At 46.1% G+C, this 27,459-nt stretch overlaps 2 protein-coding genes across 3 annotated transcripts in view; both read right to left on the reverse strand.

The window, feature by feature from the left end:
- Positions 1-5,613: 5,613 nt before the first annotated feature.
- Positions 5,614-27,459, reverse strand: part of Trim39 (tripartite motif containing 39) — a 99,809-nt gene continuing 77,963 nt past the window's right edge. Inside the window, exon 7 of the transcript XR_007834703.1 lies at positions 5,614-5,624. The gene's annotated coding sequence lies outside the window, so the exon portion shown is untranslated. The remainder of the gene's footprint in view (positions 5,625-27,459) is intronic.
- LOC127224385 (H-2 class I histocompatibility antigen, Q10 alpha chain) overlaps positions 12,043-27,459 on the reverse strand; it is a 44,156-nt gene continuing 28,739 nt past the window's right edge. The window contains exons 1-6 of one of the 2 annotated variants that reach the window (XM_051187423.1): positions 20,659-20,787; positions 16,296-16,595; positions 15,249-15,524; positions 14,672-14,947; positions 14,336-14,566; positions 12,043-12,955 (exon numbers count right to left, since the gene is read on the reverse strand). In XM_051187423.1, coding sequence (XP_051043380.1) covers positions 14,376-14,566; positions 14,672-14,947; positions 15,249-15,524; positions 16,296-16,595; positions 20,659-20,710 — 1,095 coding nt within the window. In that variant the 5' untranslated portion in view covers positions 20,711-20,787 and the 3' untranslated portion in view covers positions 12,043-12,955; positions 14,336-14,375. Of the gene's footprint in view, positions 12,956-14,335; positions 14,567-14,671; positions 14,948-15,248; positions 15,525-16,295; positions 16,596-20,658; positions 20,788-27,459 lie in introns of those variants that run through there. The other variant, XM_051187424.1, reaches the window with a different exon arrangement.

Here is a 27,459-nt window from a genome sequence, read left to right on the forward strand (position 1 = left end):
ATCGGTAGAGCTCCATTTACTCTGGTTTAGGGATGGAGCTCAGACTTTTAAAGTCTCACATAGAAGTTGGCAGGTGGCTGGGGCCATCTTTAGGAGTTCGCTATTTCAACAGAGATGAGAACTCTAGGCTGAATTCTTGGTGAAAAGGGAGGGGGCAGGCACAGTTTGTCTGGGTAGAGTGGTAGCATGGACCACAGGGCTAGCTTCCTGGGTTAGTAACATTTTCTTAATGTCAGCACTGATCTGCCCACCAAAGAGAAAGGAACTTACCCTGAGAAGAAGCTGAGGCCTCTGGCAATGCCTTCCCTTCAAGTTTACTTCCCTCAATGGCTCCAATGTGGACCTAAGTCCTGGAGGCTGCACTGCCATATAGAGTTAGGACCATAGCATGTGAGCATGCATGAAGGTCACATAGAATGTGCTAGAAAACAGGAGAAGCTCCAACTAAGGGAAAAAAAACCAGTCTCCCATCTAGAGCTCTTTAGTTTCACAGACAAAAGCAAAAAGTGAGGCTTCTGTTTGTACTCCTCCCTTGTTCACTGTCTGCTGTTAACCCTTGGGATTCACCAGGGCTGTATGGAAGAGCTAGGCTGGGATGGAGTTGATATAAGGAACACAATGGACTTGAGCTGAAGACATTGCAGGAGTCAATACTGTTTTAAAGATTGGCCACTGTCAGTGGCTTGCTCATAGGAAAATAAATACCAGGCAAATAGCTGTCTTAGTGACAGATAGGTCAGGGAGAAGGAAAGTCATGTCCTAGATCAGCACCTGAGGCTGGGGAGCAACTTCTGTTTCCCTCCCATGCTCAGATGCCCAGACCTTTCCTCACTTTCTCCTGCTTGGGTTGTATCCACTAAGTGGGTACCTGACTATAGCGGCCTGAGGCTCTGACATGCAGCTAGCCAGTCTAGCAGAAAGCCAAGACTCTTTGAGGCAAGAATATTGTTTAATATAGCTCTCATTCTGAAGCAGATAGCTGTGTGTGGTCCAGGGGAGTCCAGTTAGCCAGCGTCAGAACCAGTGATGCAATCCACAAAAGTTGAAAACTATTTGCCAGAAGTTATGGAACAAAAAATATTTTGAATAAGTGTCTAATCCCAGCAGAACACAGAGCAACAAAACACCCCTGGTAACAAGTTATTTGCATGTACCACTTAACTGTCATAGTTAGGGTGAAGAGTACTGTGAACTCTGGGGATTCATTTACCTACTGAACATTTGTTGAGTACCCATCAATCACTGCTAGTTGGTAAGAAGGGTAAAAGTGGCCCCTTGTGGAGCTCATGGTTTATTAAGTGATGAAAGCAATAAAACAACTATTTTTTTTAAATGTGGTAAGTGCTAGGAGAAGGGTGGTAGAGGACCCTCTGGGGTCCTAATCTGAAAGCTCTGGGACACAGCTGGAAGCTGGCATGTGCAGACATGGAGGGCAGGAGTCAATGCCCTCCTTCGTTTTTTCTTTTTTAGGTAAGGTCCTCTCTGGACTTGGAGCACATTAATTGGCTAAAATGGCCAGCTGCTAAACTCCAGGGATTCTCCAAAGTGCTAGGATTAACATACACCTTGCCACACCTGGCTTTTTACAGAAGTGCTGGGGACCTGAACTCAGTGCCTGGAGCTTGTGTTGCCATCTCCATGGCTCTGGGAGCTGGGTCTTAGAGTAGTTGTGCAAGGCTGAGAAAAGTCCCCTGATAAAGACTGCTGTGGGGACACCTGACGGTGCAGCCAGACTCCACCCATGAAAGAAACTGAAGGTATTGTGTTAGGCCAGTGGACTATTTGTACAGTAGAGAAGGGAGGAGAGTAACATTATGTACAGTGTAGCATGAACAGCAAACCTGGGAAATGAAGAAAGTGGAGAAATTACAGAAGAGAAGGCAGGAGGGAGTGAGACAGGAAAAGCCACAGTGTGTGCACTGGGGTTGAAGGTCAAGGCCTATGACAACCTTGGAAGCCTAACACTCAGCATGTCTGGGACAGTGAGTACAAGGGAGATGGGAAAGGTGGTGGAGGTCTCCAGCTACATTAAAGATGCTTAGGAACTAGCCATGGAGCTAGAAGTGCTGAGGCACACCTTTAATTCCAGCACTTGGGAGGCAGAGGCAAAAGGACCTGTGTTTCAATCCAGCCAGAGCTTCACAATGAGACTGTTGCAAAAACAAATAAAAGAATTGAAATTTTAGCCCTGTGACTAAAAGGCAGAAAATTAATTGGCCGTAGACCACTGTGGTTGCAACATAGATACTGGTTTGGAAAGGGAACATGACCAGAGAGGTTTGTAGCCATCCTAGGAGGAAATCAAACCAGAACCAGTGGAAAGAAGGCAGTTGTAAGTAAATTCAGGATGTAGATAGATTGTTGGCTTATTTTGCAGTGTGTCTGTCTGTGTTGGTGGGAGAGTAAGTCAAGGGTGTATATATATCATGCATCTGACTTGGCAATTTCCAGAGATAGCATGTACAAGTGGAACTTGAAGGAAGAGGTGCTGCCTGGAGATGTTTGTAACCATTAACATAGAGGTGGGAGGAGGCAAGGAATAGGTCACCTACAGAGTTTAGTGTGAGCCGAGAACCTGGCCAGGAAGAAAGTGGAGAATTTACAGACTTTTCCTATCTGGGAAGAGGAGTCAGCCAGTTAGAGAAAACCTGGACTGCATAGGACAGGGAGGAGAGAGTGACCAGAGGAAGGTGTTGAAGGCAATGATTTTACAGGTATGGGGGTGGTGCAATGAAGTGGTTGGAGAGGTGAGTTCAGAAGACTAAGTAATAATCTAGTGGATGGAGGTGCATGCATTGGAGTAAGGATGCACTGTTAAGGAATTTGGCTGTGGGTGGAGAGGATGCCAGCTGTTTAGAGCACTTGCTTCTCTCTTCCAGGGTTCCCAGTATCCACATGCTGCTGCTGTAACTGGCAGTGACGTTCAGACGACTGTGCTGGTGCAGCTCAGTCATGTGTTGAAATATCTATGTACCAGCAAGTAGTGATGAGTAACTACAGCAGCAGGAAAAACACCAAGGTCTGAGTCTCTTGGAACTCCAGGAGACCCCAGCAGCCGTGACCTAAGGGTCTTCCCTCCCAACCCTCAAGTTTGCAGTGCCACCTACTGGTGAAGCTGCGTCATAGCAGTGCAGAGGAAACCCTAAAATCGAGTTTGTCACAGCAGGGCTGTGGTGTGTGCCTTTAAATCCTGCTCTCTAGGCTACACAAGAAGATTGCTGTGGATTTGTAGGATATTCTGGGCTAAGTAACAAGACCTTATCTCATAAAACAATTGAAAATTATCTTTGAGCTATTGGGTAGCTACTGCTTTATTTATTTATTTATTTATTTATTTATTTATTTTAGTCTTTTGAGACAGGGTTTCTCTGTGTAGCTCTGCAGACCAGGCTGGCCTCGAACTCACAGAGATCCACCTGCCTCTGCCTCCTGAGTGTTATTTTTATTTATTTATTTATTTATTTATTTATTTTTTGAGACAGGGTTTTCTCTGTGAAACAGTCCTGGCTGTCCTGGCACTGGCTCTGTAGATGAGGCTGGCCTCAAACTCACTGAGATCCACCTGCCTCTGCCTCCCAAGTGCTGCTCGGAATAAAGGTGTGTACCGCCACTGCCTGGTCTGCTATTGCGTTTAAACATTTAGCTTCATTCTTCTGTTCATAGCAGGTTTCAATGACTTTTAATTAAATATTAAAGCTGAATTTGAATGATGACACAACAAAGTTTGGGAAGTTTAAAAAAGTTTATCTTGGGGATAGAAAGAGGGTTCAGTGGTTAAGAGACCCTGCATTTGATTCCCAACACCCACATGGTGGCTCACAACTATCTGTAACTCCAGTTCAGATCCCTCATGAAGTGTGAGAACCTTTTGATTCTTAGGAAAAAGCAAATGAATAAATAAATAAATAAATACATACATACATAAATGACACTAATTATCTAAAGCCCAGGATTCTTCTGTTATAGTGTAAAAATTAGAATAGTATGGAAATTATTTCTAGGTTTTTTTTTGGGGGAGGGGTCAAGACAGGGTTTCTCTGTGTAGCTTTGGAGCCTGTCCTGGCACTTGCTCTATAGGCTAGGCTGGCCTTGAACTCACAGAGATCTGCCAAGTGTTGGAATCAAAGGTGTGCGCCACCACCATCCGGCTAGTTTTTTAAGTTTTAATTTTGAAGAATAGGACTGGAGAGATGGCTCAGCAGTTAGGAGTATACTTGCTTGTTAGTTGGGCAGTAGTGGTACACACTTTTAATCCCAGCGCTCAGGAGGCAGACACAGGTGGATCTCTGTGAGTTTGAGGTCAGCCTGGTCTACAGATCAAGTTCTAGGACAGCCAGGGCTACACAGGGAAACTTTGTCTAAACCAAACCAAAAGAACAATAACAACAACAACAAAACCCAAACCAAACAAACAAGAGTGTTCTCTGATGTGGGTTTGTTTCAGGTCAGGCAGCTTACAATGACCTGTAACAGCAATTCCAGAAGATCCAACACTTTCTTCTGGACTCTGGATATACTTACACACACACACACACACACACACACACACACACACACACCAATAAAAAGCTGGGTGTGGTGGTGCAAGGCAGAGACAGTTAGATCTCTGTGAGTTTGAGGCTAGCCTGCTATACATAGTGAGTTCCAGGTCAGCCAAGGCTATATAGTAAGACCCTATCTCAAAAAAATAAAAATTAGAGGTTGGAGAGATGCCTCAGCTCTTCCAGGGTACTGGAACTTGGTTTGATTGCTAGCACCCATGTTGGTCAGTTTATAACTGTAGTTCCATCTCCAGGGAATTGAACACATACGGCCTCTGTTGGCAACTGCACTCACACACACATACCCTCAGACAGATCTACATGCATATACATAGACCAGGCTGGCATGGGACTCCCTCAGAGATGCACCAGTCTCTGCCTCCCAAGTGCTGAGATTAAATGAGTGCACTACCACTGCTGGGCTATAAAGAGAAATTACTAAAATACATGTATTCTTTCCTTTTCCTTTCCCTTTCCCTTCCCTCCCCTTCCTTTTTCCTTTCCTTGTTTTGGTTTTTTGAGACAGGGTTTCTCTTTGTAGCCCTGAATGTTCTGGAACTCTCTCTGTAGACCAGGCGGGCCTCGAACTCTGAGAGCCACCTATCTCTGCCTCCCAAGTGCTGGAATTAATGGCGTGCGCTTCCCCCGCCCAGCTGGAGTTAATTTCTAGCCGCCTAACAGCCTATCTTTTGAGTGCAATTGTCCCCACTAGGCTCATGTGTTTCAATGTTTGGAGCCCAGTGGTGAGCGGTTTCGTTTCGTGGAACCTCTAGTAGGTGGAGCCTTGATGAAGTAAGTAGGCCACTGCAATTGGGAAGTCAAGGTTTTTAGGTGGGGTTCCCCTTCACATCTGCTTTCTTTATGTCCAAAGACCGATCGCCATATTACAAGCTCCGCGTGTTTCTCCTTAAACGGTAAGCCAAAATAAACCTTTTATTTTTTGTTATTTCTGATTGTTTTTCAAGACAGGGTTTCTCTGTGTAGCCTTAGCTGTTCTTTGCTGTCCTGGAACTTGCTCTGTTGAAATAGACCTTTGAAAGTTGCTTCTTGTTAGAAATTGCGGTTATCAAAACGAGAAAAAAACTACAATCCTCAAACTTTTCCAGCTTGGAGCCCTTTCTCTAGTACTTTTGATTTTTTTCCGGCCTCGATTTTAATTCCCTCCCTTCTCCTCCATCACACTCCGGCTTTACTTATTTAGACCTAACTGACAAAATTGCGCTTGTTTGAAATATGTGGCACGGTGTTTTAGAATACGCGGTTGCCCCCTCGGTGCTTTGCTTGCAGCACGGGACTGGTGAGGTCGATCCGTAGAAATCTCGTGAAAAAGAGAAGTGTGGTGGGTTGTGTTTGAAAACTCAGCTGAGTGGAAGCGGCAGGCTGACTCCCGGGGCCACTCAGCGAGCCGCTCTAGCCTACTGAGTGAGTGCCAGTACAACGAGAAACTTGTCTCAAAGACAAGGAGATGCCTTAGGAAAGACGCAGCTATCCTCTGGCTGAATGGTGACCGGCACGCCGGTGGCCCCCTCCTTTAATCCCAGCACTGGAGGGAGGGAGGGCAGAGAGGCGGCTCTCTGTGAGTGTGACGTCAGCCTGCTCTACAGCTCGAGTTCCCAGCCAGCCAGAGCTATCCCGTTTCAAACAAACAAAAAGCATAGAATTTTAAAAACACTTTGGGAAGAAAAAGGTAGCCAGTAGAAGTGGGAGAATAAAAGGAAAGGGATGGGCATTAAAAAAAAATGTGATGTAAGGATTTTTTTTTTTAAACTTTTTAGTTTGGTTTTTCGAGACAGGGTTTGGTCTCTCTGTATAGCACTGACTACCCTGGAACTCGCTCTGAGGACCAGGCTGCCCTCGAACTCACAGAGATCCACCTGCCTTGCCTCCCGAGTGCTGGAATTAAAGTGCACCACCAACACCAGGCTTCCTTCATTTTTTTTAAAATTAACTTTTAAAAATTTATATGCAATGGTGTTGGATCCCCTGGAACTGGAGTTAGACAGGTGTGAGGGCCACCGTGTGGGTCCTTGGAATTGAACCCCCATCCTCCTGAATGAAGAGCAGCCACTGCTCTCAATCGCTGAGCCATCTCTCCAGCCCCACATTAAGTGTTTAATAATATCTTGCTTGATAGGAGCTAACTATTCCGGACCCACCTCCATTACTTCTCTTTGCTGCTAGGCTGATAATGAAAGCAGATGAAAAGATCGTACAGAGAATGGGATGCTTTGAGAAGGAGACAGCCACACTAAAGAGCAGCAGGATTTTGCTCACCTCGTGCCCTTCTGTATTCTCTGGTTGGAGAGGGACCAGTCCCTTCTCCCACCACTTGTCTGTCACCTCTAGGTGATGCCATCCATTTTAAAGAGTTTACGTTTTTTTTTTTTTTTTTTTTTTTTTTTTTTTTTGTTCTCCTCCCATGTGGTGATAGAACCTGGGCCCCGGCATGCACAGTAGTATAGTTACAGCAGCCTAGCAGCCTAGAGTGTTTTCTGGTTGGATTCCTTGATAGGCAGGGCAGCTGATAAAGGCGGTCCCTGCATGGAACATCTTGGTCGATTCCCCCCTTCGTGACCCTTTCTCTCCCTGGGTTTTCAGAGAGCTGGGAGGAAGTGGGATACACATGTCCTTCCTTTTCTTGTGGTGTCCTCTTATGGTGTTGGCTTTGCAGCTGAAGCTGCTGGGCACTGATCCTGATGGAGCTTCCAAGGTCGAGTGATGGTACCCCTCTAATTTTGTGCCACTAGGGGACACCAGGAAGTCCTGCATGGGGTGCAGGCTGACAAATGTAGGCAGTTGTCTGGCATTACCTAATGCCGGCCGCTGTACACTGTCCTTGACACTGGGACATTGGGAGGTGGAATTGCAGTGAGTCTGGGGTGCCAGTCTGCTGCGGTGCTAGGGTGACTTCGAGTCATCTGTGGTTTGAATAACTATAGTCTGGCAAGCATTGCATCTGAACCACTACCAAAGGTATTGAGGACAAAGTAGACCTGGCCCAGTTGAGCTCCTCAATGGTGTGTCCATCTTAGATGCAGGCTGTGATGTGTTACCCTGAACACCTGCCAGCTGAGCTGCTTAACTAAATTATCTCTGGCTGTGATACATAGACAGTGATGTTAAAATTCACAACTCTGAGGTTGGTGAAGGGAACCCCTCACCCCAGTGAAACAGAACTTAGGCAATGTATCTAACTGTCCCCTTCAAATGGAAGAAGAGATAGTTGGGTGCTGAGGTGTACCATTCACCCACAGTTTACATGTTGTCAGTGTGGTCAAGGGATTTGTAAAGATCAGATTGTAAGGTCAGTGACAGGTCTGAAGAATGAGAGTGCAAGCTGGCAGTGATTATGCACACCTTTAATCCCAGCACTAGGAGGCAGGTGGATCTCTGTGAGTTCGAGGCCAGCCTGGCCTATAGAGTGATTTCCAGGACAGGCTCCAAAGCTACAGAGAAACCATGAACACACACACACACACACACACACACACACACACAAATAGTCTTAATTTACCAAACGGGCCACTAGAGGGCAGCCTCCAGCAGGAGGTTGAGTGTCAGTGGGCAGGTCGAGTATCAAGTCCTATAAGCTGGACTTCAGGAGCAGAGGCTTCAGAGTCCAGCCCTCTCCTCAGGAAGGCAGGGCGGACTCTTCAGTCCAGCCTGCCTAGAGTGAAGGGTGAATCTCGCCAGAATTCTGGTGAGGAGCAACCAGCCTTTCACAGCAGCTGGTAGCTTGATTGCTTTTGGTTCATTCTTTCTTTGGATTTGTTTTCACAGGATTAATACACATTTTGATGGGAGATGTCATTACATGGAAATACTTAAAATGATAGAAATGGGATAATATTTAAGACAGAGCTAGCCAATAAGAAACACTAATAACAGGCCAACAGCTTTATATCTAATACAGCATCTCTGTGTGTTATTTGGGGCTGATGCAGCTATGGGACCAGGCTGGCAGGAAAACTGCTCATAACAACATTTTGTCTCAGTTCTTGTCTTAAATGGCTATTTTGGCCAGAAATATCACTCATTTACCATGTAGCCCAGGGTGGCCTAGGAAACATTATCTTTCTTCGTCAACCTCCTGGGAGCTGGGTTTTTAGGAATGCTTCCTCACACCTACCCAGCTTACTAATTCAAGAATGACACAACAGAAAATACTCAAAACCTGTTGCCGGTTTTTTTCACCTTGCTTTGCTGTCCTCTAGGCTGGTGGGATTCTTTGTCTATATTAATTATCTCTTTGCAGGTCATGTTCAGTGATGTCACTTTGCAGTTGTTGCTGCTGCTTTTTTTTTTTTTTTTTTTTTTTTTTTTTTTGAGACAGGGTTTCTTGTGTAACAGTCCTGGCCATCCTGGAACTCTCACTCTTTAGGCCAGGCTGGCCTTGAACTCACAGAGATCTGCCTGCCAAGTAATGGGGTTAAAAGTGTGTGCCACCACTGCCTGGTTATTATTTTTTTAATCAAGAATGAGCTTTATGCCAGGTGGTGGTGGCGCACACCTTTAATCCCAGCACTTGGGAGGCAGAGGCAGGTGGATCTCTGTGAGTTCAAGAGGCCAGCTTGGTTTACAGAGTTAGTTTTAGGACAGCCAGAGCTACACAGCTACACAGAGAAACCCTGTCTCAAACAAACAAACAAACAAACAAAACAAAAACACATCAAAAAACAAAACAACAGCAACAACAACAACAAAACAAAAATAAAAATAAAAGAAAAAAGAATGAGTTTTGTTATGTTTTTCTCTTCTTAAATACTTTCACACCCCTGTGTGTTTGTGTGTGTGTAGTGTGTGTGTGTGTACATGCATACCACTTGTGTACAGGGGCCTGTGTGCAGGTGCCTGAGGAAGCCAGAAGAGGACTGTGAGCTGCAGTTACATGTGGTTGTGAGTCGTCCAAGGTGAGTGCTGGGAACTGAACACTGGTCTTCCGGAAGAGCTGGAAGAGCTGCAAGCTCTCTTAACTGCTGAGCCTCCTGTCTTCTGTCATGTCTTTTCTGTACCATGTATTAAAAGTCATCAAGTGTTTTCCTTCACCCTCTGAATGTGATCTGTCATAATGATGACTTTTGTATGTTGCGGGTCCCTTCCTGGGCTACCCTTCTTGTTCATTGTATCATATCACTGGTGGGGGGGATGTCCTTCTGTATATGTTTCTCTTATTGGTTGATGAATAAAACACTGATTGGCCAGGCAGAAAGGTAGGCGGGGCTAGGGGACAAGGAGAATGCTGGGGAGAGAGGTGGAGTAGAGTCACCTTGCTGCAGAAGGAGTAACATGCTGGATTATGGGTAAGTCACAGCCTCCTGGCAATACATAGATTAACAGATATGGGTTAAGGACTGGAGAGATGTCTCAGTGGTTAAGAACACTAGCTGGTCTTCCATAGGTCCTGAGTACAATTCCCAGCAACCACATGGTGGCTCACAACAATCTGAAATGAGACATGGTGCCCTCTTCTGGCCTGAGGGATACATGCAGACAGAGCACTGTGTACATAATAAATGAATAAATCTTAAAAACAAAACAAAACAAATATGGGTTAATAATTTAGAAGAAGCTCAAGCCATCAGCCAACAGTTTCATGATTAATAGAGTGGCTGTGGGAAAATCCACATGTCACTATGAACAAGACAGCTGTTGTGCAGGCTCCCACCTACAGCTGCTCAGCCTGTACAATCGAGCAGCATCCCAGTAGATGGTGTAGAACAGCAGACATGACAACAGACTGGGAAATGGAGGCTGAGCTTCAGAGTCATACCCTAGGCACTGGGGCACAGAGCAGGTGCGTGTGTACACTCACAGCCTGCTTGTGAGGAACTATCATATCAAGAACAACAATTTTGTCAGGTATAGGTAGTGCATGCTTTTAATCCTAGCACTCTGGAGGCAGAAGCAGGCAGGCAGATCTCTGTGAGTTCAAAGCCAGCCTGGTCTACAGAGAAAAACAAACAAACAAACAAAAAAAAAACAAGACAAAAAAAAAAGACAAGTTTTAAAACATTACATTAGAAGGTCCCTAGGAACCAAGCCAAGGCCATCTGGGGAAAAGGTTTTGAGACACATGGTTGATAAATACAGGAGGGTCAAGAGTTGAGAGTCATCTTCAACTGCATGGTAAGCTGGAGGCCAGCTCATCTGTGTGAGGTTCTGCTAAAAGCAAGCTTAAAAACGTGTGAGGGATATTTTAAATTAAAACCATAACAATCAATTCACTGTGCTGGTATTTTGTTTAAAGAGTTTTCACTAGCTAGTATTTTGTTGTGGGTTTTAATGCTCATACAGCACATAGATTTGTAATATTTTAAAATTATTATTATTATTATTATTATTATTTGGGGGTTCAAGACAGGGTTTCTCTGTGTAATGGTCCTGGTTGTTCTGGAACTTGCTCTGCAGACAAGGCTTGCCTCGAACTCACTGAGATCTGCCTGCCTCTGCCTCCCAAGTGCTTTTACTTTTACTTATGTATATGCACATATGTGTGTAAGCATGTATTCAAGGATGTTTGCAAAGGCCAGAAGAGGGCAGGGCCTGTGAGATGGCTCGGTGGGTAAAGGGTCATGCTATCAACCCTGAGGACTCAATTTCCATCCCCAGACTCCACATGGTGAGAACCGACTCCTACCAATTGTCCTCTGATCCCTAATATATACACACACAATAAATAAATGCAAATACAATTTAAAATTTTATTTTTTTTATAATTATCCTCTGGCCTGTGTGCTTACCGTATACCACATAAAAAGCTTGCCTCACATCCTCACTCACATCCTCACTCAGTCATTCCTTCCTATGCCCTCTGACTGCAAGCATGGGGAATTCCACAATGTAGGGCTTTGCTCAGAGTCACAGGTTCCAGCATGTTTCTTGACATGTCTGCTCCTCACAAGTGGGCTCTTTTCAGCGCCTTGTGCGCCAGAGTGATAAGCCTACCCTCACCACAAAGGGCCTGTCGGTTATTCCCCATCTGTGACTAAGAGAGAGAAAGATAGCTGCAAAGTCTCCCAATGCTGTTTTGTAGGCAGAAGAAGTCCACACTCTAATCTCTGCAGGCTGAGCATGTTTGTCTTAGTTAGGATCACTGTTGCAGACTGAGTTTCTTTTCCGCCTGGTCCTGCTGCTGATTAGTCCCAAATAAACGCAGGGAGACTTATATTAATTATAAACTATTTGGCTGATGGCTAGGGCTCCTTACTGGCTAGTTCTCCCTTAATTATTAACCCATAACTACTAATCTGTGTCTTTCTACATGGCCTTATTTTACCAAAGAACGTCTGGTGAGCCCTATCTCCCCAGTAGCTATGGTGTCTCCTCTCAGTTCCTCTCTGCGTCCTCTCCCCAGAATTCTCATCTGGTAACTCCACCTATACTTCCTGCCTGGCTGTTGGCCAACCAATGTTTTATTCATCAACCAATAAGAGAAGCATATATACAGAAGAACACCCCCCCTTGCACTACAACTGTGATAAAACAAAATGACCAAAAGCAACTTGGTGGGGATAGGTTTTATTTCACCCACAGTTACAAATAACAGTTTATCTTCAAAAGCAGCAAGGACAGGCATTCACACAGGGCAGGAACTTAGAGGCAGGAGCTGATGCAGGGGCCATGAGGGGGCCCTGATTACTGATTTGTTCACCATGGCTTGATCAGCCCACTTTATAGAATCCACTGATATTAGGAGGCTTTTTTCCTCTGTCGAGGTTCCTCCTCTCAGATGACTCCAGCCTGTGTGTGTCAAGTTGACATAAAACAACCCAGCACACGTTACTTTTCATGGCAACTAGGATTTGGAGATGGTGTTCAGGGTGTGAGGAGGGGGAGGGCATCCTGGGGCAGCCGAAAAGAACTAGTGATGTAAAGGTGTTTCAGAAAAGGTAGGCAAGCCAGAGTTTGAGAGAGATGGGGTTCAGATGGGCGAGAACACACTAAACTGCTGGCTTTGATGACGGAGGGTAAACTCTCCAGCCAAGGGCTAAGGAAGGAAGTCTGAGGATTGCATTACCTTTTACTAATAGCAAAATCCCTGCACAGTGATTACAACTCAGAAATGAGGAATCCAGGCTGCATCACCAGCCCTGTGCTCTTCCAGATGGGGGTCCAGCTCTCCCCAAGGATCGTGAACCAAGCCACCAGTCACACTTCTCCTGTGGCTCGCTGCCAGTCCATCCACTTACCGAGAGAGCAGGCTTCTTCCCTCCATTTATTCTGGTCACGTACCCTCCAATAAAAACTACATCCTTTGGGCCTAGCTGTTCCTTACAATTGACTTGGACTGATGACAGAATTCCTACAGGGGACCTGTTGAGGTCACTAACTCTGTGACTTATTGGAGAGTCGTCAGCCCAGGTTGTTTCTTATGGCTGTCAGGACATGTAATGAGATGCCAGAGTCCGTGATGCCTGTCAACACAAAAGCCAATGAGCAGAGAGAATAGAACTTTTAGGAGTGGGGAGATGGCTCAACAGTTAAGAGTGTGCATTTGCTCTTGGCAAAGTACCAAAATCCTGTTCCCAGTTGTTAGAAGACAAAGCAGACAAGCCAGAATTAAACCTTGGAGCTCTATAACTGATGAGGGACAGGAGGTATGGTTAGAGTCACTTTCGTACTCCATGACATGGCCCCCTTTAAAACAATTCCAATTACATTTTAGGAGCTGAAAAGATGGCTCAGTGTTTAAAATAAAACCTATACATTTTCTACCTTGCTAGTATGTAAAAATGTCCTCCTGTGTTTTGGTTTTTTGAGACAGGATTTTTCTCTGTGTAGCCCTGGCTGTCCTGGAACTCACTTTGTAGACCAGGCTGGCCTCAAACGCATAGAGATCTGCCTGCCTCTGCTCTTGATCGTTGGAACTAAAGGTGTCTCTGTTTTTGTCCATTTGTAGGTGAGTGGGAACATAGTCTCTGTAATGAGCACTCTTTCCTGCCAGCCTGGTCCCACAGCTGTGAAAGCCCCAAATAAGCACAGGGATGCCATATTAATTATGAAACTTGGCCAATGGCTTGGGCTTCTTATTGGCTAGCTCTGTCTTAACATTAACCCATAATTATTAACCTATGTATTTCCACATGGTCTTATTGGAGAATGCCTGACTCATGTCCTCTCTTTCTGGACTCACATGACAACTCCTCTCTGTCCTCACTTCCTAGAATTCTCCTCTGGTAGCCCCGCCCATCCTTCCTGTCTGGCCAGTAGACACACAGTGTTTTATTCATTAACCAGTAAGAGAAACATGTGTGCAGAAAGGCAACTGCTATCAAGTCTCAGCTTGTGCCATGGTACGGATTTCATCCCAGTTGCCTCTCATCTTCAGGGACAAACTCTTCTGTAGAGTTGGGACAGCCAGTATGAAGTTAACTGTGAGGCTATCTGAGAGCAAAATATATATATGCACATGTATGCTTATGTACCAGATGCACATATACATAAAAAGGCTATAATCCTCATACAGTTATATAGTCACACATGCATATTTATGCATATATGCATGCATGAGCTCGTGCACGCTTGTGCGTGCATGTGTGCATGCACACACACATACACACACACACACACACAATATGCTTCCATTCCATGCATCTCTCAGATTCACAGATTCACTTGGGAGCCGGTTTGCTTTCCACTTAAACTCTCCTAAGAAACTCAGGCATTTGAGGGAGAGAGATGTTTTATTCCACGAGAAGTAGGCTCACATCCCTTGGAACTTTCTGGGTATAGAGACATGGTGCTGTGGCACCGTTGACAGTGTCATGGTTAGAAGTCTCTAACACCCCTCTCACCTGCAGTGTTTCCCCTCTCACGGTGGTCCCATGGCAGGAGTTACAACTTGACCCTCTTTCCAACACAGGGCACTCCTTTTCCTTTCTTGAAACTGTAGCAGGCAATTCCAACAAGAGGCACAGCTGCTATGAAACCGACAATAAGCAGGAGAACACCCCTGGACACTGTATGTCCACATCTGCTGCCCCTAACACACTCTTCTGTGGTTGGGGTACTGCACTGAAGAGGCTCTGAAAAAGGAAAAGAAAGATGAAGGGCCCTGGCCCCGCCCAGGGTCTCCAGAAGGGCTCCTACTTTCCCTTGCAATAGGTTCTGTGTCCACACTCCCTCCTTACCCCATCTCAGGGTGAGGGGCTCAGGCAGCCCCTCATGTTGCACATGGCATGTGTACTTCTGTTCCTCCCCAGAAGGCACCACCACAGCTGCCCACTTCTGGAAGGTTCCATCCCCAGAAGGTCTGGTCTCTACCAGCTCCATGTCCTGAGTCTGTTCTTCCTCCTCCCTCTGCCAGGTCAGGGTGATGTCAGCAGGGTAGAAGCCCAGGGCCCAGCACCTCAGGGTGATGTCACCTTCAGGCATGGGATGGTAGGTTACACTTGTCTGGGGAGGGTCTGTGATAAACAGATAGCTGCTAGTAGGCACAGCTTCATGTGGAAAAGGCAGAAGTGGGAGACATCCCAGGGACCTTTGTGGACACATTTAGGGAGCAGAGACCTCAGAGAGGTGCTGGCAGATGACCACAGTTCAGGACACTCAAAAATGTCCACATCTGCTTGGGAAGCCACCCCTAGCACAATGTCCCCACTCAGACTAGCTACTACATCCATCCCTGTGCTAGAGTAGCCAACTACAGAGTGAAATCTCAGCCTGCTGGCCACACAGAGGAGGGCTGGGCTAGGAGGGGGCGTTTACCAGTTCGGAAGAAGTTCTCTCCTCCCAGGGCCAAGTATCTCTTCAGCCACAGTATACATTCCTTCTTCAGGTAGCTGCTGTCTTTCTCCAGCCAATACTCACTGTTTTCCCACTTCCGCTTGGTGTAGCTGGCAATGAATGTGGCTGCTATATATTGCATAGAGTCCAAATCCAAGGTCAGGTAGTCCCTGCCATCGTAGCCATATTGCCAATGTCCCGTGGTACTTCTGTCATCTTGAATCTCACAGCCATACGTGAACTGGAGGGTGTGAGGGCCTAGGAGCCCCCCCCATAGGACAAGCATGTCAGTACCCACAGATTTAGGTTTTTCTGTGTTGTCACGCAGGCCATTCATCCCTGCAACTCTCTTTGCCTTGTGCACATGGAAACAGGACATAACCCCACAGGACTCCTGAGCTAGCAGTCCCTGAGCCCAAGAATAACTAGGGACAGGAGCATGGCACACGAGCATGACGGTAAAGGACAAGCTATGCCCAGTATATTTCTCCGTGAGGTTCTAGAGAACACAAGCACTGACTTGTAGGGTGGGGTGGTGGGGGTGTACACCTGCAATCCTGCAAGTGGGGAGGTGCAGACAGGTCATCCTTGGGCTCCATGAGTCCCTGTCTCTCAAAAAAAAAAAAAAAAAAAAAAAAAAAAAAAGGCAAAACAAGCAAAACCCAAACTGAACCAAAACAACCACTGACCAACAAGAAAACAACAAGCTTTTATGTTGAAGAATTCTCTAGTGAGTTTTAAAGTCAACTGTAATGAAGGCCACTTGGCTTGGAGTAATAAGGGTCCCCAGCATGAGTGCTTCCTCAAAGAAGCTGTAAGCGCTTTGAAGACAAATGCTCAGAACCTGCTTGGGAGGTTGTACATCTGTGACTTGGACTGACAGGTGTTGAATGGACAGACCCTGAGCTCTGGGAACAGACTGGGCCAGTCTGTTCTCAAGGGATGGCTAATCTGTCATGACACTGAGGGCCTCCTGCCTCTGGGAAGTGTGGTAGGTAAACTGTGTCACCACGTTCTCCAGGCACATACCTGCTTGCTGGCGGGAGCCATCTATTGCTCTCTGACTCTTGGGCCCGGAGCTGTTGTAGTACTGCTGTACATTTCTCAGGCTCAACTGGAAAATCTTCATCCGATTGGTGAAGACCTGGGTCTCATCATCACAGTACCCTGGATCTCCCCTCAGCCAGTCCACAGAAGGCTCTGCCTTCATGCTGTCGCTGTCATAGTGGATGAAGGGCTGGTCATCTATAAAGCCGGTGGCAGAAAATGCAGGGACTCCTGGACCTGGCTTAGTCACAGCTGAGTACGAATAACGCAGAGAATGTGACCCTGAGGTGGGAAACAGGATTTAGTGTAAGGAACTGATGGAGGGAGGACCCAGTCCTAGAGTGGGGGTATGAGTGTGTGTGCCTTTGTGTGCCTGTGAACTATAGAAGAGTCAGGGTACGCAGCATAACGACAATTGCATAGCAACCCACCAGCCAAACGAGTCAAATCCCACACTGCAACTAGGAAAATGTAAGTATAAGAGGTGGGAGAGACAGGTCAGTGGTTAAGAGCATCGGTCACTCTTACAGAAGACCTGAGTTTAAGTCCCAGCACGCACATGGCCCCTCACATATATGCAGCATCTTCCCCCACTCTACTCCGTAACACAGATTTTTGTTTGTTTTAAATTAAAGAAGTTAGGGCCAGGTGGTAGTGGCACATGACTTTGATCCCAGCACTTGGCAGGCACAAAGCAGGTGGATCTCTTACGAATTTGTGGCCAGCCTGGTCTACAAAGCTACACAGAGAAACCCTGTCTCAAAAAAAACCAGTAAATAAACAGACAAACAAATAAGTTAGAACACAAAGTAATGGCTTCTGTCTAGTGTCTCGTGCATATGTGCCATTATGCTGGGGTTTTGCTTTCTGAGTTCTGGGGATTGAACTCAGGACTTCTAAGTGCTTGAGGGCTGCTCTCCCGCTGACCTTCACCCCAAGCATTTTTTCTTTTTGTAACAATTATTTTAGGGACCTGAGAGTTGGCATCTGTTGCTTTTGCAGAACACCCACATGGCTGCTAACAACCATCTGTAACTCTAGTTCCCGGGGATCTGATGTTTTCTTCTGGCTTGTGCAGGGACTTCACATATGTGACACACATGGTCACCCACGGAGCCAGAAGAGGGTGTCGGATACCCTGAAAGGGGAGTTGCAGTGGTTGTGAGTTGCCCAACGTGGGTGCTGGGGACTAAACACACACACATACACACACACCCCAGGCCTCTGCAGGTGCAGTGTGTACTCCTCACCAGTGAACCGTGTCAGCAGCCTGTGCTATTGGGTTGTGATGTCATTCTTCACTGCTCCATTCCTTACGCCGCCTCCTCCAGCTGCTTGGCTCTTTCCTAGTCAGGTCAGTTTTCTGCTGTCTTATCTGTGTGCTCTGTGTCACCTGCCTCCTTGATGATCTCTTCTTTCCTTTCATGATTCCCCTCCTAGTTTTGCAATCCCCGAAAGCACATATACACGTGTGTGTATAATCTTACCTTTATTTTTAAAATGTTTGTTATTGAGGCAAGGTCTCATGTAGCCAAGACCGGCCTCTAAATCACTGTGTGAAGCTGACCTTGTACTTCTGATCCTTCTGTTCTACCTCCCAAATGCTGGGATTACAGGTGTGCACCATTATGGCCAACACACACACACACACACACACACACACACACACACACACACACACATTTTTCTTAAACTGGAGTTCTAGACATGAGAAAATATGTAGTATTTGTCTTTCTGAGGCCTGCTTCTTAGTGTACTGATTTCAGTTGCATCCGTTTCTCCCTGACACCATAATTTAATTTTGAGTGAAGATGGTATGCAATTCCATTGTATGGCTGAGTGAGATTTCATTGTATTGAACCAAATTCTGTGTATTTGAACTGTGTTTTGTTTATCCAGTCATCTGTTGATGCACGTCCAGGCAGGATTTCTGAAACACTGTGGTTGTTCTTTCTTTGGGAGGGGTAGAGTATAGGCCACCCACATCCTGAAGACATACAATAGTTATTTTTCTCGTGTGTTAGGGTGGGCAGGCAGAGTCTCACTCTGAGGCCCTGGGTAGCCTAGAGCTCACAGCAGTCTCTCCCCAGTCTCCCAAATGCTGGGGCTACAGGGTCACAGGCGTGAGATACTACACATCTCAGCTCCATTTCAGCTTTCAGAAGAAAGCTTATAGGAAGCCAGGCTTCCCCACTGTAACACTCTATAACCCAAAGCTGCTGAAGCCTCCAAGAGACTCCCAGATGAGCAGGCAGGGGTACCACACCTGGCTGTCCCTGGGAGCCACAGTCAGAGCCCTTTTATACCAACCTCTGTTTCTTGTGGTAGGAGGGATGGACCCAGGACCTGGGCAAGCACTCCTCCAACTGAACTCCATTTAGCCTCTGTCTCTCTTTTTTCTTTCTTATTTAAAGTTTTTTTTTTTTTCATTTTACATACTAACCCTAGTTCCCCTTCCCTCTCCTTTTTTGGGGGAGTCAACAAAGTCTGGCATACCAAGTTGAGGCAGGACCATGACCCTCCCCTCTGTATCAAGGCTGAGCAAGGTATCCCACCATAGGGGATGAGCTCCAAAAAGCCAGTTCATGACCCTAAGATAGGTCCTGGTGCCACTGCCAGGATAACCCCCAACCCGACTGACACCCGCCACTACCCTTAACAGATCAAGCCACATAGCCATCACCCACATTCAGGGGGCCTAGTTGGTCCCTCATGCGGGTTCCCCAGCTGTCAGTCCAGAGTCTGTGAGCTCCCACTAGGACAGGTCAGCTGTCTCTGTTTTTACCCATCATGATCTTGACCCCCCCCCCCTTGCTCATATGAACCCTCCTCCCTCTCTTCAACTGAACTCCAGGAGTTTAGCCCAGTGCTTGGCAGTGGGTCACTGCATCTGCTTCCATCAGTTACTGGATGCAGATATTATGTAACATTTAGGGTAGTCACTAACTGATTAGAGGGGAAGGCGGGTTCAGATACCCTCTCCACTATTGCAGAGTCTTAGCTGGGTCATCCTGTGGATTCCTGAGAATTTCTTCAGCACCAGGTTTCTCTCTAACGCCACAATGGCTCCCTCTATCAAGGTATCTCTCTCATTGCTCTCCCACTCCTCTCCTTGTTTCTTAAAGGAGTCCTTTACGTTTCCACCTTCCGTCAGCTACTACATACTTCCCTATTCGAGCTGCATGAGTCCCTACGTGACACTTGCAACCCTTAAAAGTGCTTATCTGTTGTTGCAGTCCTCTCTCTCTCCTCTCTGGCCTGTTCTCTGTCTGTCTGTCTGCCTGCCTGCCTTCCTGCCTCTCTCATGTCCCCATTTCTAGATGGCCTTCCCTTTTACACTAGATCAGTGTGTGTGGCGTGTTCTCTTAGCAGCATGCTTTGGCATGGCCTGCCACAAGTACACACTTTCACCTGATATTCTCATATGGTAGAAAGAGAGAACTGACCTCCACATCTGGGCTGCAGAATGTGATGCATGCTATACATATGTGTATGCAGACACACAAACAAATACATGTGAACTCTAATGTGGACAGTGTATACTTTATAGGTAAACATGCAGTTCAAAAATGCACCACTTGCAGCTCTCCCACAGGACTGTGGTTGGCTCTGAGCACCCACAGGGAGCCTGTAACTTTAGCTCCAGGGGTCCCATGCCCTCTTAGGCCTCTGGGTACAGCATACATACACACATGCAAGCAAACACATTAGAATGTAAGGAAAGGCCCGACCTCGTTTGGTGGTGCATGCCTATAAGCCCAACTTCTGTGTCTTCAAGGTCAGCCTGGTCTATGTGGTGAGTTTGAAGACAGCCAGAGCTATGAGTAAGTGTCTTTGTTTTGTTTTGTTTGTTTGTTTTTAAGGTTTTTCTGGGAGCTGGACCACATGGTCATAGTCAGCATGTGTCACTCTTTTTAATCACTGAGCTTCCTTCCCTTTTCTCCCTCTCTCTCTCTCCTGCCTGCCTGCCTCCCTCCCATGACCCCTCCCTTTCTGTCTGTCTCTCTTTGGTTTTTCGAGACAGTGTTTTTCTGTATATTTGGCTGTCCTGGAACTCTGTAAATCAGGCTGGTTTCGAATTCGAATTCACTGAGATCGCCTTCCTCTGCTTCCTGAGTACTGGTATCAGAGGTGTGTGCCACACTGCCTGGCCTGAGTTTTCTGTAGGTCCTGGCTTCTAATTTGCCAAGTGTTTAATGGCCTTGAAACCTAAATCTTCCCATCTCATCTCCACTTCCCAAGGGCAACCCTTCTGCAAAATGGCCTGAGGTCGGGGTTGGGGGTCTTTCCTGCCTTGAATGTGCCCAATGATGTGGCACAAAACCCCTTTCCACACCCAACTCACGCGCTCCGCTGTCCGGGGGGCGACTCAGGAAACAGAAGATAAGAGCCCACATGGAGTCAGGCGCACCGTTCAAGTCTGTCCTCCCCTGAGAAACTAGACTTATGAGAAATTAGAACTGCGTATAGGAACTAGGACACAAGCCAGGATCTAAGTCACTGAAACTTTCAGTTAGTAGTGATGGGGTAGGGTGTGGGGAGCTGTTGGTAACTGAGAGGGGCGGATCTGACAAGGCGGGGTTTAGGGGTGTGTCTTTTTTCAGGAATTCCAACAGGGCTTTCCCACCGAGAGCTTTCTTTCCTGGAAATGTGGGGTTCCCCGCCCCCAATCCCGGACCACAGGCAGGCGGGCGAGTGGCTGCTGCGGGGGTGTTGGGGGTTTTGCGTTTTCTCCGGCTGGAACCTTGAGGCGGCTCTAGCTTGTTTACTTTTTGAGCTCTGTGGTCCCGCCTCCCGCAACCGCACCCTTAGCCCCAGAGCCTTCCTGACAGTTACACCACTCTTCTCAGACCTGATAGGCCAGACCACTTCAATTTCCAGTTTCTTGGGTAATTAACAGTAAGATTTTTGAAGGGGCCCACAAGTGACTCAGTTTCCATCTGGAGTCTATGTTGAATATAAGACATTAGAGTTCATGCTTGCTTATTTCAGTCTCCTTGAGAGCCATGAGAAAGTTCTGGTTAGCCCTTGGGCAAATGACACATTGTCTTAAGAGGCAGGCTGGTGAATGCCAGCCAGAAAAGGCATACAGAGATAGAAAATGAAGCTGCTGCTTCCAGCAGGATTCACGTGATAGATAGTAAGCTTGCCTGCTGGATTAGGACAGAGCAGGGGGCTAGTTAGCTGACTCTTTGTTCTGCTTTGCCTGTAATCTGTGTATAAGCAGGTTCTAAATTAAACTCGGGGCTGTCCCGTGTGCTGAAAGGCTGTCTTCCGGAATCTGTCCTGAGTTTCTCTCTCTTGTTTCTTTTATCTGCTGTTTCTCAATCCTCACACCCCTACCCAGGTATCCTGTCTGATTTGTTGGAGCAGGCTCTGATACCTCTCCCTTTCTTCCTCTCTTTTTTTGAGATAAAGTTTCTCTACATAGCCCTGGCTGTCCCAGAATTCACTCTATATAGACCAGGCTGGCCTCCACTTAGACATCTGCTTCTTCCTCCCAAGTGCACCTCCTGGCTCATTTCCTGTTCTTATAGAGGACCCAGGTTCAGGTGCTAGCATCTGAGTGATAGCTCACAACCCTTTGTAGCTACAGGGAATCTGATGCTCCCTTCTGGCCTCTACAGTTACTGCACTCACATGTATAGTCAAACATGTACATAAAATAAAAATGTAAATCTGAGGCTGGAGAGGTGGCTCAGTGGTTAAGAGCACTTAACTGTTCTTGTCAAGACCTGACCGAGTTTGGTTCCTGACATGGGACTCCATTCTGGGGGATCTGATCCCCACCTCTGAGGGTTATACATACACATAGACACACATGTACATATAAATAGTTAAAAATTAAAAAACAAATCTTTAAAACCATTACATACAAAATAATTCCAGTACTTCAAAGGCAGAAGTGGGTGTCTGTGAGTTCCAGGCCAGCTGGGGCTACATAGTGAAATCCTGGCTCAAAAAAAAAAAAAAAAAATATATAGAGAGGAACTGTGTATAACACAGTACCATATATGGAAAACCCACGGTGAACTCCTTACTGAATGGGGAAGACTACAGTTCAGTTTCATCGATGTTACTCAACATAGTCCTGGATTTTCAGAGTAGTGGGGCAATTCAAGGGCTATTGGACCATGGGGGCCTCCATATAACTGAGCTTCTAGAATAAAATGAGTGTACTGGTGTGGGAGGCAGAAGCAGTTCCTCAGGACTCTGCTCCCCCCCCAGGAGCCATGAACTAAGAACACTGTTGGAGAGGGAAACAGCTTCTAAGGCAGAGAGAGGTGTGAAACTGTTTGCAAGACAGGGTCATCCTGGTCTCCAGGATCAAGGATGAAACTCACAGTGTCAAATGCAAGTGGCTAAGAAACAAAATTTTGTGGACTTTTTAAATTTAATGTCAGCAAGTGAAGAGGCTGTGCCCAGTTGCTTCTAACATTCCACAGCAGAGGGACCTGGGAGTGCACAGCTGTGGAGATCGCCTCCTATATCACTGTGGTTGACAGGATGGTGGCCGGGCTGAGCATGTCAGTTGTTTTCTTTTTCATTCTCACCAAGTGTTTCCCTGTTTTTGTTTTGTTTTGTTTCCAAGATAGGGATTCTCTGTGTAGTCCCAGTTTTCCTAGAACTTACCTTGTACCTTGTAGACCAGCCTGGCCTCAAACTCACAGAGATCCCAAGTGCTGGCATTAAATGTGTACACCACCATGCCTAGCACTATTTTCTGTTTTAAAAATATATCACTTTTCTGAGAGAAAATTATTTTTAATGTGTGTGTGTGAGGTGTGTGTGTATGAGAGAGAGACAGAGACAGAGACAAAGAGAGGTGTGAGAGAGAGTATGTGTGGGTCACATTTGGGTGGGTGCCGGAGGATGTGTCATTGGATACCCTGGAGCTGGCATCACAGGTGACCATTTTGCTGCCTGATGTGGATTCTGGGAATTAACTTCTGGTCTTGGAAGAGCACCATGTGCCCTGTGCAAACCCATGTCTGGGTACACCAGTGCCTGTGACTTCAGTGCTATGGGAGGTGGAGCGAGGTGAACCATTGGGACTTGATAGCTACCAGCCTAGCTCCGGATTCAGTGAGAGACCTTGTTTTGGGGGAATATGACAGACGTAATAGAGCAGGAACCTAGCATCCTTCTTTGGCCCTTCGAAAATGCTTGCAGCCCTCATGCTGTACCACACACAAACTAGGGGACAATGAGGATGGAAGAATGGGTTAACAAAGAACCAAATGTAACGGTAAACATGCATGAAAGTGGCACAGTTAAGTCCAAAACCCAGACACTGAGACCTGCGCAACTAGGGACTGATCTAACTAATCCAGCATTCAGGAGGCTGAGGCAAGAGGTTTGCCATGAGTTCTTGGCAAGCCTGGACTATGTAGTGAGTTCCAGAGCAGGGTAGGGTACAGATGAGATCTTGTTTCAGTAAAAGGGGTGATGGGATTAGGGACAGTACAGCTGTTACAGAGTGTATGCTGCTCTTGCAGAGGACTGGAATTTGGTTTCCAGGACCCATGTCCAGCAGTTCATAACCACATGTAACTCCTGTTCCTAACACACTCATCTGGACTCTTGGGTCACCCATACATACAGATACACACAGAGACACATGTGTAACGCATGTTAAAAACAATAATCAAATTAAATTACACAATAAAGAAAAGGTGGTCAAAGGACCTGAACAGACATTCTGTAAAACATGACAAACCTATGAAGAATTGTCAAGATTCACTATCAGAGAAATGCACCCAAAACCACAGTGACACACCACTTTGTTGGAGAGCCAATTAGCAACAGCAATAACGGAAGAAAAACCACTTGTGTGGGTGTAAGGGAAAAAGAATGTAAATTACCATAGCCATTATGGGGAGAAGCATGGAGGACATTATCATCCAAACAGAAAATATAGATACTGTATGACCCAGTTATCCACTAGTAGGTATTTATCAAAGGAAAGGGAAGGAAGATCCCAAGAGATGGCTTAGTCAGTCATGCAAGCGTGAGAGCCGGAGTTCAGAGCCCCAGCACTGGCAAGGGAGATGGACAGATAGACACATGTCTCTCTGGAGCTCACTGGCTGCCCAGTGTGGCTGAATGGATGAGCTCCAGGTTCATCTAAAGATACAGTATCAGAAAATGAGGTGAAGCTCTGTATAGCTTTGGAGCCTGTCTTGGAACTAGCTGTTGTAGCCTCTGACTCCTGAGTGCTGGGAATAAAGTCGTGTGCCACCAATGCCCTGCTTTGTCTTTTTTTTCTTAACAACCTTTTTTCTTCTGTGATTATAGAACTTTGTATAGAGACTGTTTAGATCAAACAGGGTGCTTTAAATACTTAAAAAAAAAATTAAGGGGGTAGGAAGGTAGCTCATGTGTTTGTCATGCAAGCATGAAAACTAGAGCTGGCACCCTCAGAACCCAAGTAAATGTTGGGTGGGTGTGTCAGCCTGCATGAAATTCCAAACTCTAGCAGTAGATGGAATTCCCCAGAGCAAGCTGGCCTGCCTTATCAGTGAGTTTTGGTTTTGTTGAAAGACCCTGTCATAATGAATGGTCATCACTGTCTTGTTCTTTGTGACTTAGATTGGGTTTTGATCTCTTACCTGACTGCAGGGCCAGAGCAACTGGCTTCTGTTTTGGGCATTTTCTTGTCCTACTAGGTCCTGCTGCCCTTCTTAGTCCCAAATAAACACACAGATTCTATATTAACTTTAAATTGTTGGCCTGTGGCTAGGGCTTCTTATTGGCTAGCTCTGTCTTAATTATTAACCCATAACTACTAATCTATGTCTTTTCACATGGTTTTGACTTACTGGAGAATGCTCGGACCTGTTACTCCTATGGCAGCTACATGTCGTCTCTTCTTGTGGGCTACCTCTGTCTACTTTTCCCAGAATTCTCCTCATCTCCTAGTCCTGCCTCTATGGCTAAACAGTGTTTTTTTGTTCACCAACCAATATGAGAAACATATATACAGAAGGACATCCCCCACCAGGCTAGGTTTTTAAATTTTTTGCTTTGTTTTAATCTTGTTACTGTTGTGTTGGTGATGGGGTTGTATTGCTTGTGTGTTGTGGCATGTGTGTTCAGCTCAGGGGACACCTTTGTAGAATTGGGTCTCTCCTTCCATCTTTACTTGGTGGAATTCTAGGTTCTCAAAGAGGAGTTTGGGGAGGGCCCTGGGCTTTGGGCCCTGCATTTCCTGGCAGAGAGAGGAGAACAGGAGCTGTCACATCCTCAAGTCTCCTTTGGACACAGGACACAGGGGATTCAGTCGCCTGCAGCAGCCTTCAGTTTGGTAGAAGGAAGTAAACTCAGGTCATAGTTAGGCTTCAAAGCAAGCACTTTTCACCCACAGCATCATTTCATGGGCCCCTGGGTAAGCTTTAAGCTTCTTTCGATGGTACATTGATAGCTTCCAGGCTGTAGGTAGACACCAATTCTGGACATTGTTCTGCAGCCCATGTGCACTGAGGATCTGAATTTTTCATCCCTGGAACTTGGAATCTTGCTGTTGCCACTGCTGGGTCTAACTGGTATTCCAAAAGATTATTGAGCAATGTGAACAGAAACTAAGGGGGTGATGCTATTAAACCCTCAAAACCTATGACCTGTTAAATGCTGAGCATGGGGTAGGAAGGTAGATGGCTAAAACTTGTACAGGAGGAGCCCTGTGATGGTTCATTGGGAAAGAACTCTTGCCACCAAGCTGACGGCCTGGACCTCAGTTTGATATCCAGACCCACATGTCGAAGGAGGGAACCAACTCCCTGAAATTGTCCTCTGACCTCTACACACATTCTATGTCATGCCTGCATCTACACAAAATAAATGCTTAAAACAAAAACAAAAACAACCCAGGTGTGGTGTTGCATGCCTTTAATCCTGGCACTCAGCAGGAAGAGGAAAATTGATTTCTGTGAGTTCGAGGCCAGTCTGGTCTACGTAGCAAGTTCCAGGCCAACTAGATATGCATAGTAAGACCATGGCTCAAAAAATGAAAAAAAAAAAAAAAAAAAAGGCCTTCCCCCAAGTGGGAAAAAAAAAAAAACCCTTGAGCTGGCAAGAGGACTCAGAGGGTAAAGCAGCTGCCACCAAGCCAGATGATCTGCATTTGATTCCCCAGGACCAAACTCCTGCAGGTGCCCTGTGCCCTCCGTCCACATACTGTGGCACATGTACAGTTAAAACCCTTGTACATGAAGTAGAAATTGGACTATTTAGGAAAGGAAGGCGGCAAGGGGGAGGGGAACAGAATGGGTGACGGCCATGAACTTGGTCATAGCATTGTGGTCCATTTAAATGGGAATATCATGGAGGTCCTTCATATCATATGATTATATCCGAATTCTCAAAACTTAAGAAAATTAAGTAAAGGAAGCAAGTTGGGGAGCAAACATTTAAAATCATGTGGTACTCTGTTTGAAATAACGAGATGACTTTCAGAGTACAAAATCAAGCCGGGAGTGGTGGCAGGTCAGATTGTCTAAGAATCTGGATGTGATGACTGCTGTCAGGTAAAGGTCGAAAGCCGAGCATGTGACCAAGTACTGGGGAGGCGGTGGGGGCCAGGGTCAGGAGTTAGAGGCCCGCCAAAATTACATGAAACCCTGTCTCAAAAACACAAAAGCAAAACAAAAGCCCATTTAAACAAACAAACAAACAAACATGAATGATGTTCCCAAATTGCAAAGGCATAAATAAAGTTAGCAGATGTAATTAAACTAATGAAATTAGGCATGTGGCTATTTCCATTTGGGGACAAGCCTAGAACAGTCACTTAACTGTATTTCTTTGTGTACTACGTACGTTACTACCCTTTTCCTACCCTCTTTACTTTGTGAAGCCCTCAGACTTTGGGCTTTTCTCCTTGCTTAGCTGCCAAACCAGATACCAGCATGAGTAAGTTCTGGAAGCAGCTTGAACTGGTGTGTATCTAGAGTCCCCCAGAGAGATCTGATGAGAAAAGGGACCATTTCCTGACAGCCTGTGGGGAAAAAGAAACTTAACAAAGGAAAGAGAAAATGAAAGAGGCTGGAAATGGGGGAGGTGGGGTGGCACATGCTTTCCTAAGGGAACAGCCCAGTTCTGCTCTTATACAACAGGATCCTATTTCAAAACCTTCCACCATTCTGGA

Source organism: Phodopus roborovskii, unplaced genomic scaffold (genome assembly GCF_943737965.1).
Source record: "Phodopus roborovskii unplaced genomic scaffold, PHOROB, whole genome shotgun sequence".
In the NCBI taxonomy this organism is placed as follows: Eukaryota; Metazoa; Chordata; class Mammalia; order Rodentia; family Cricetidae; genus Phodopus; species Phodopus roborovskii.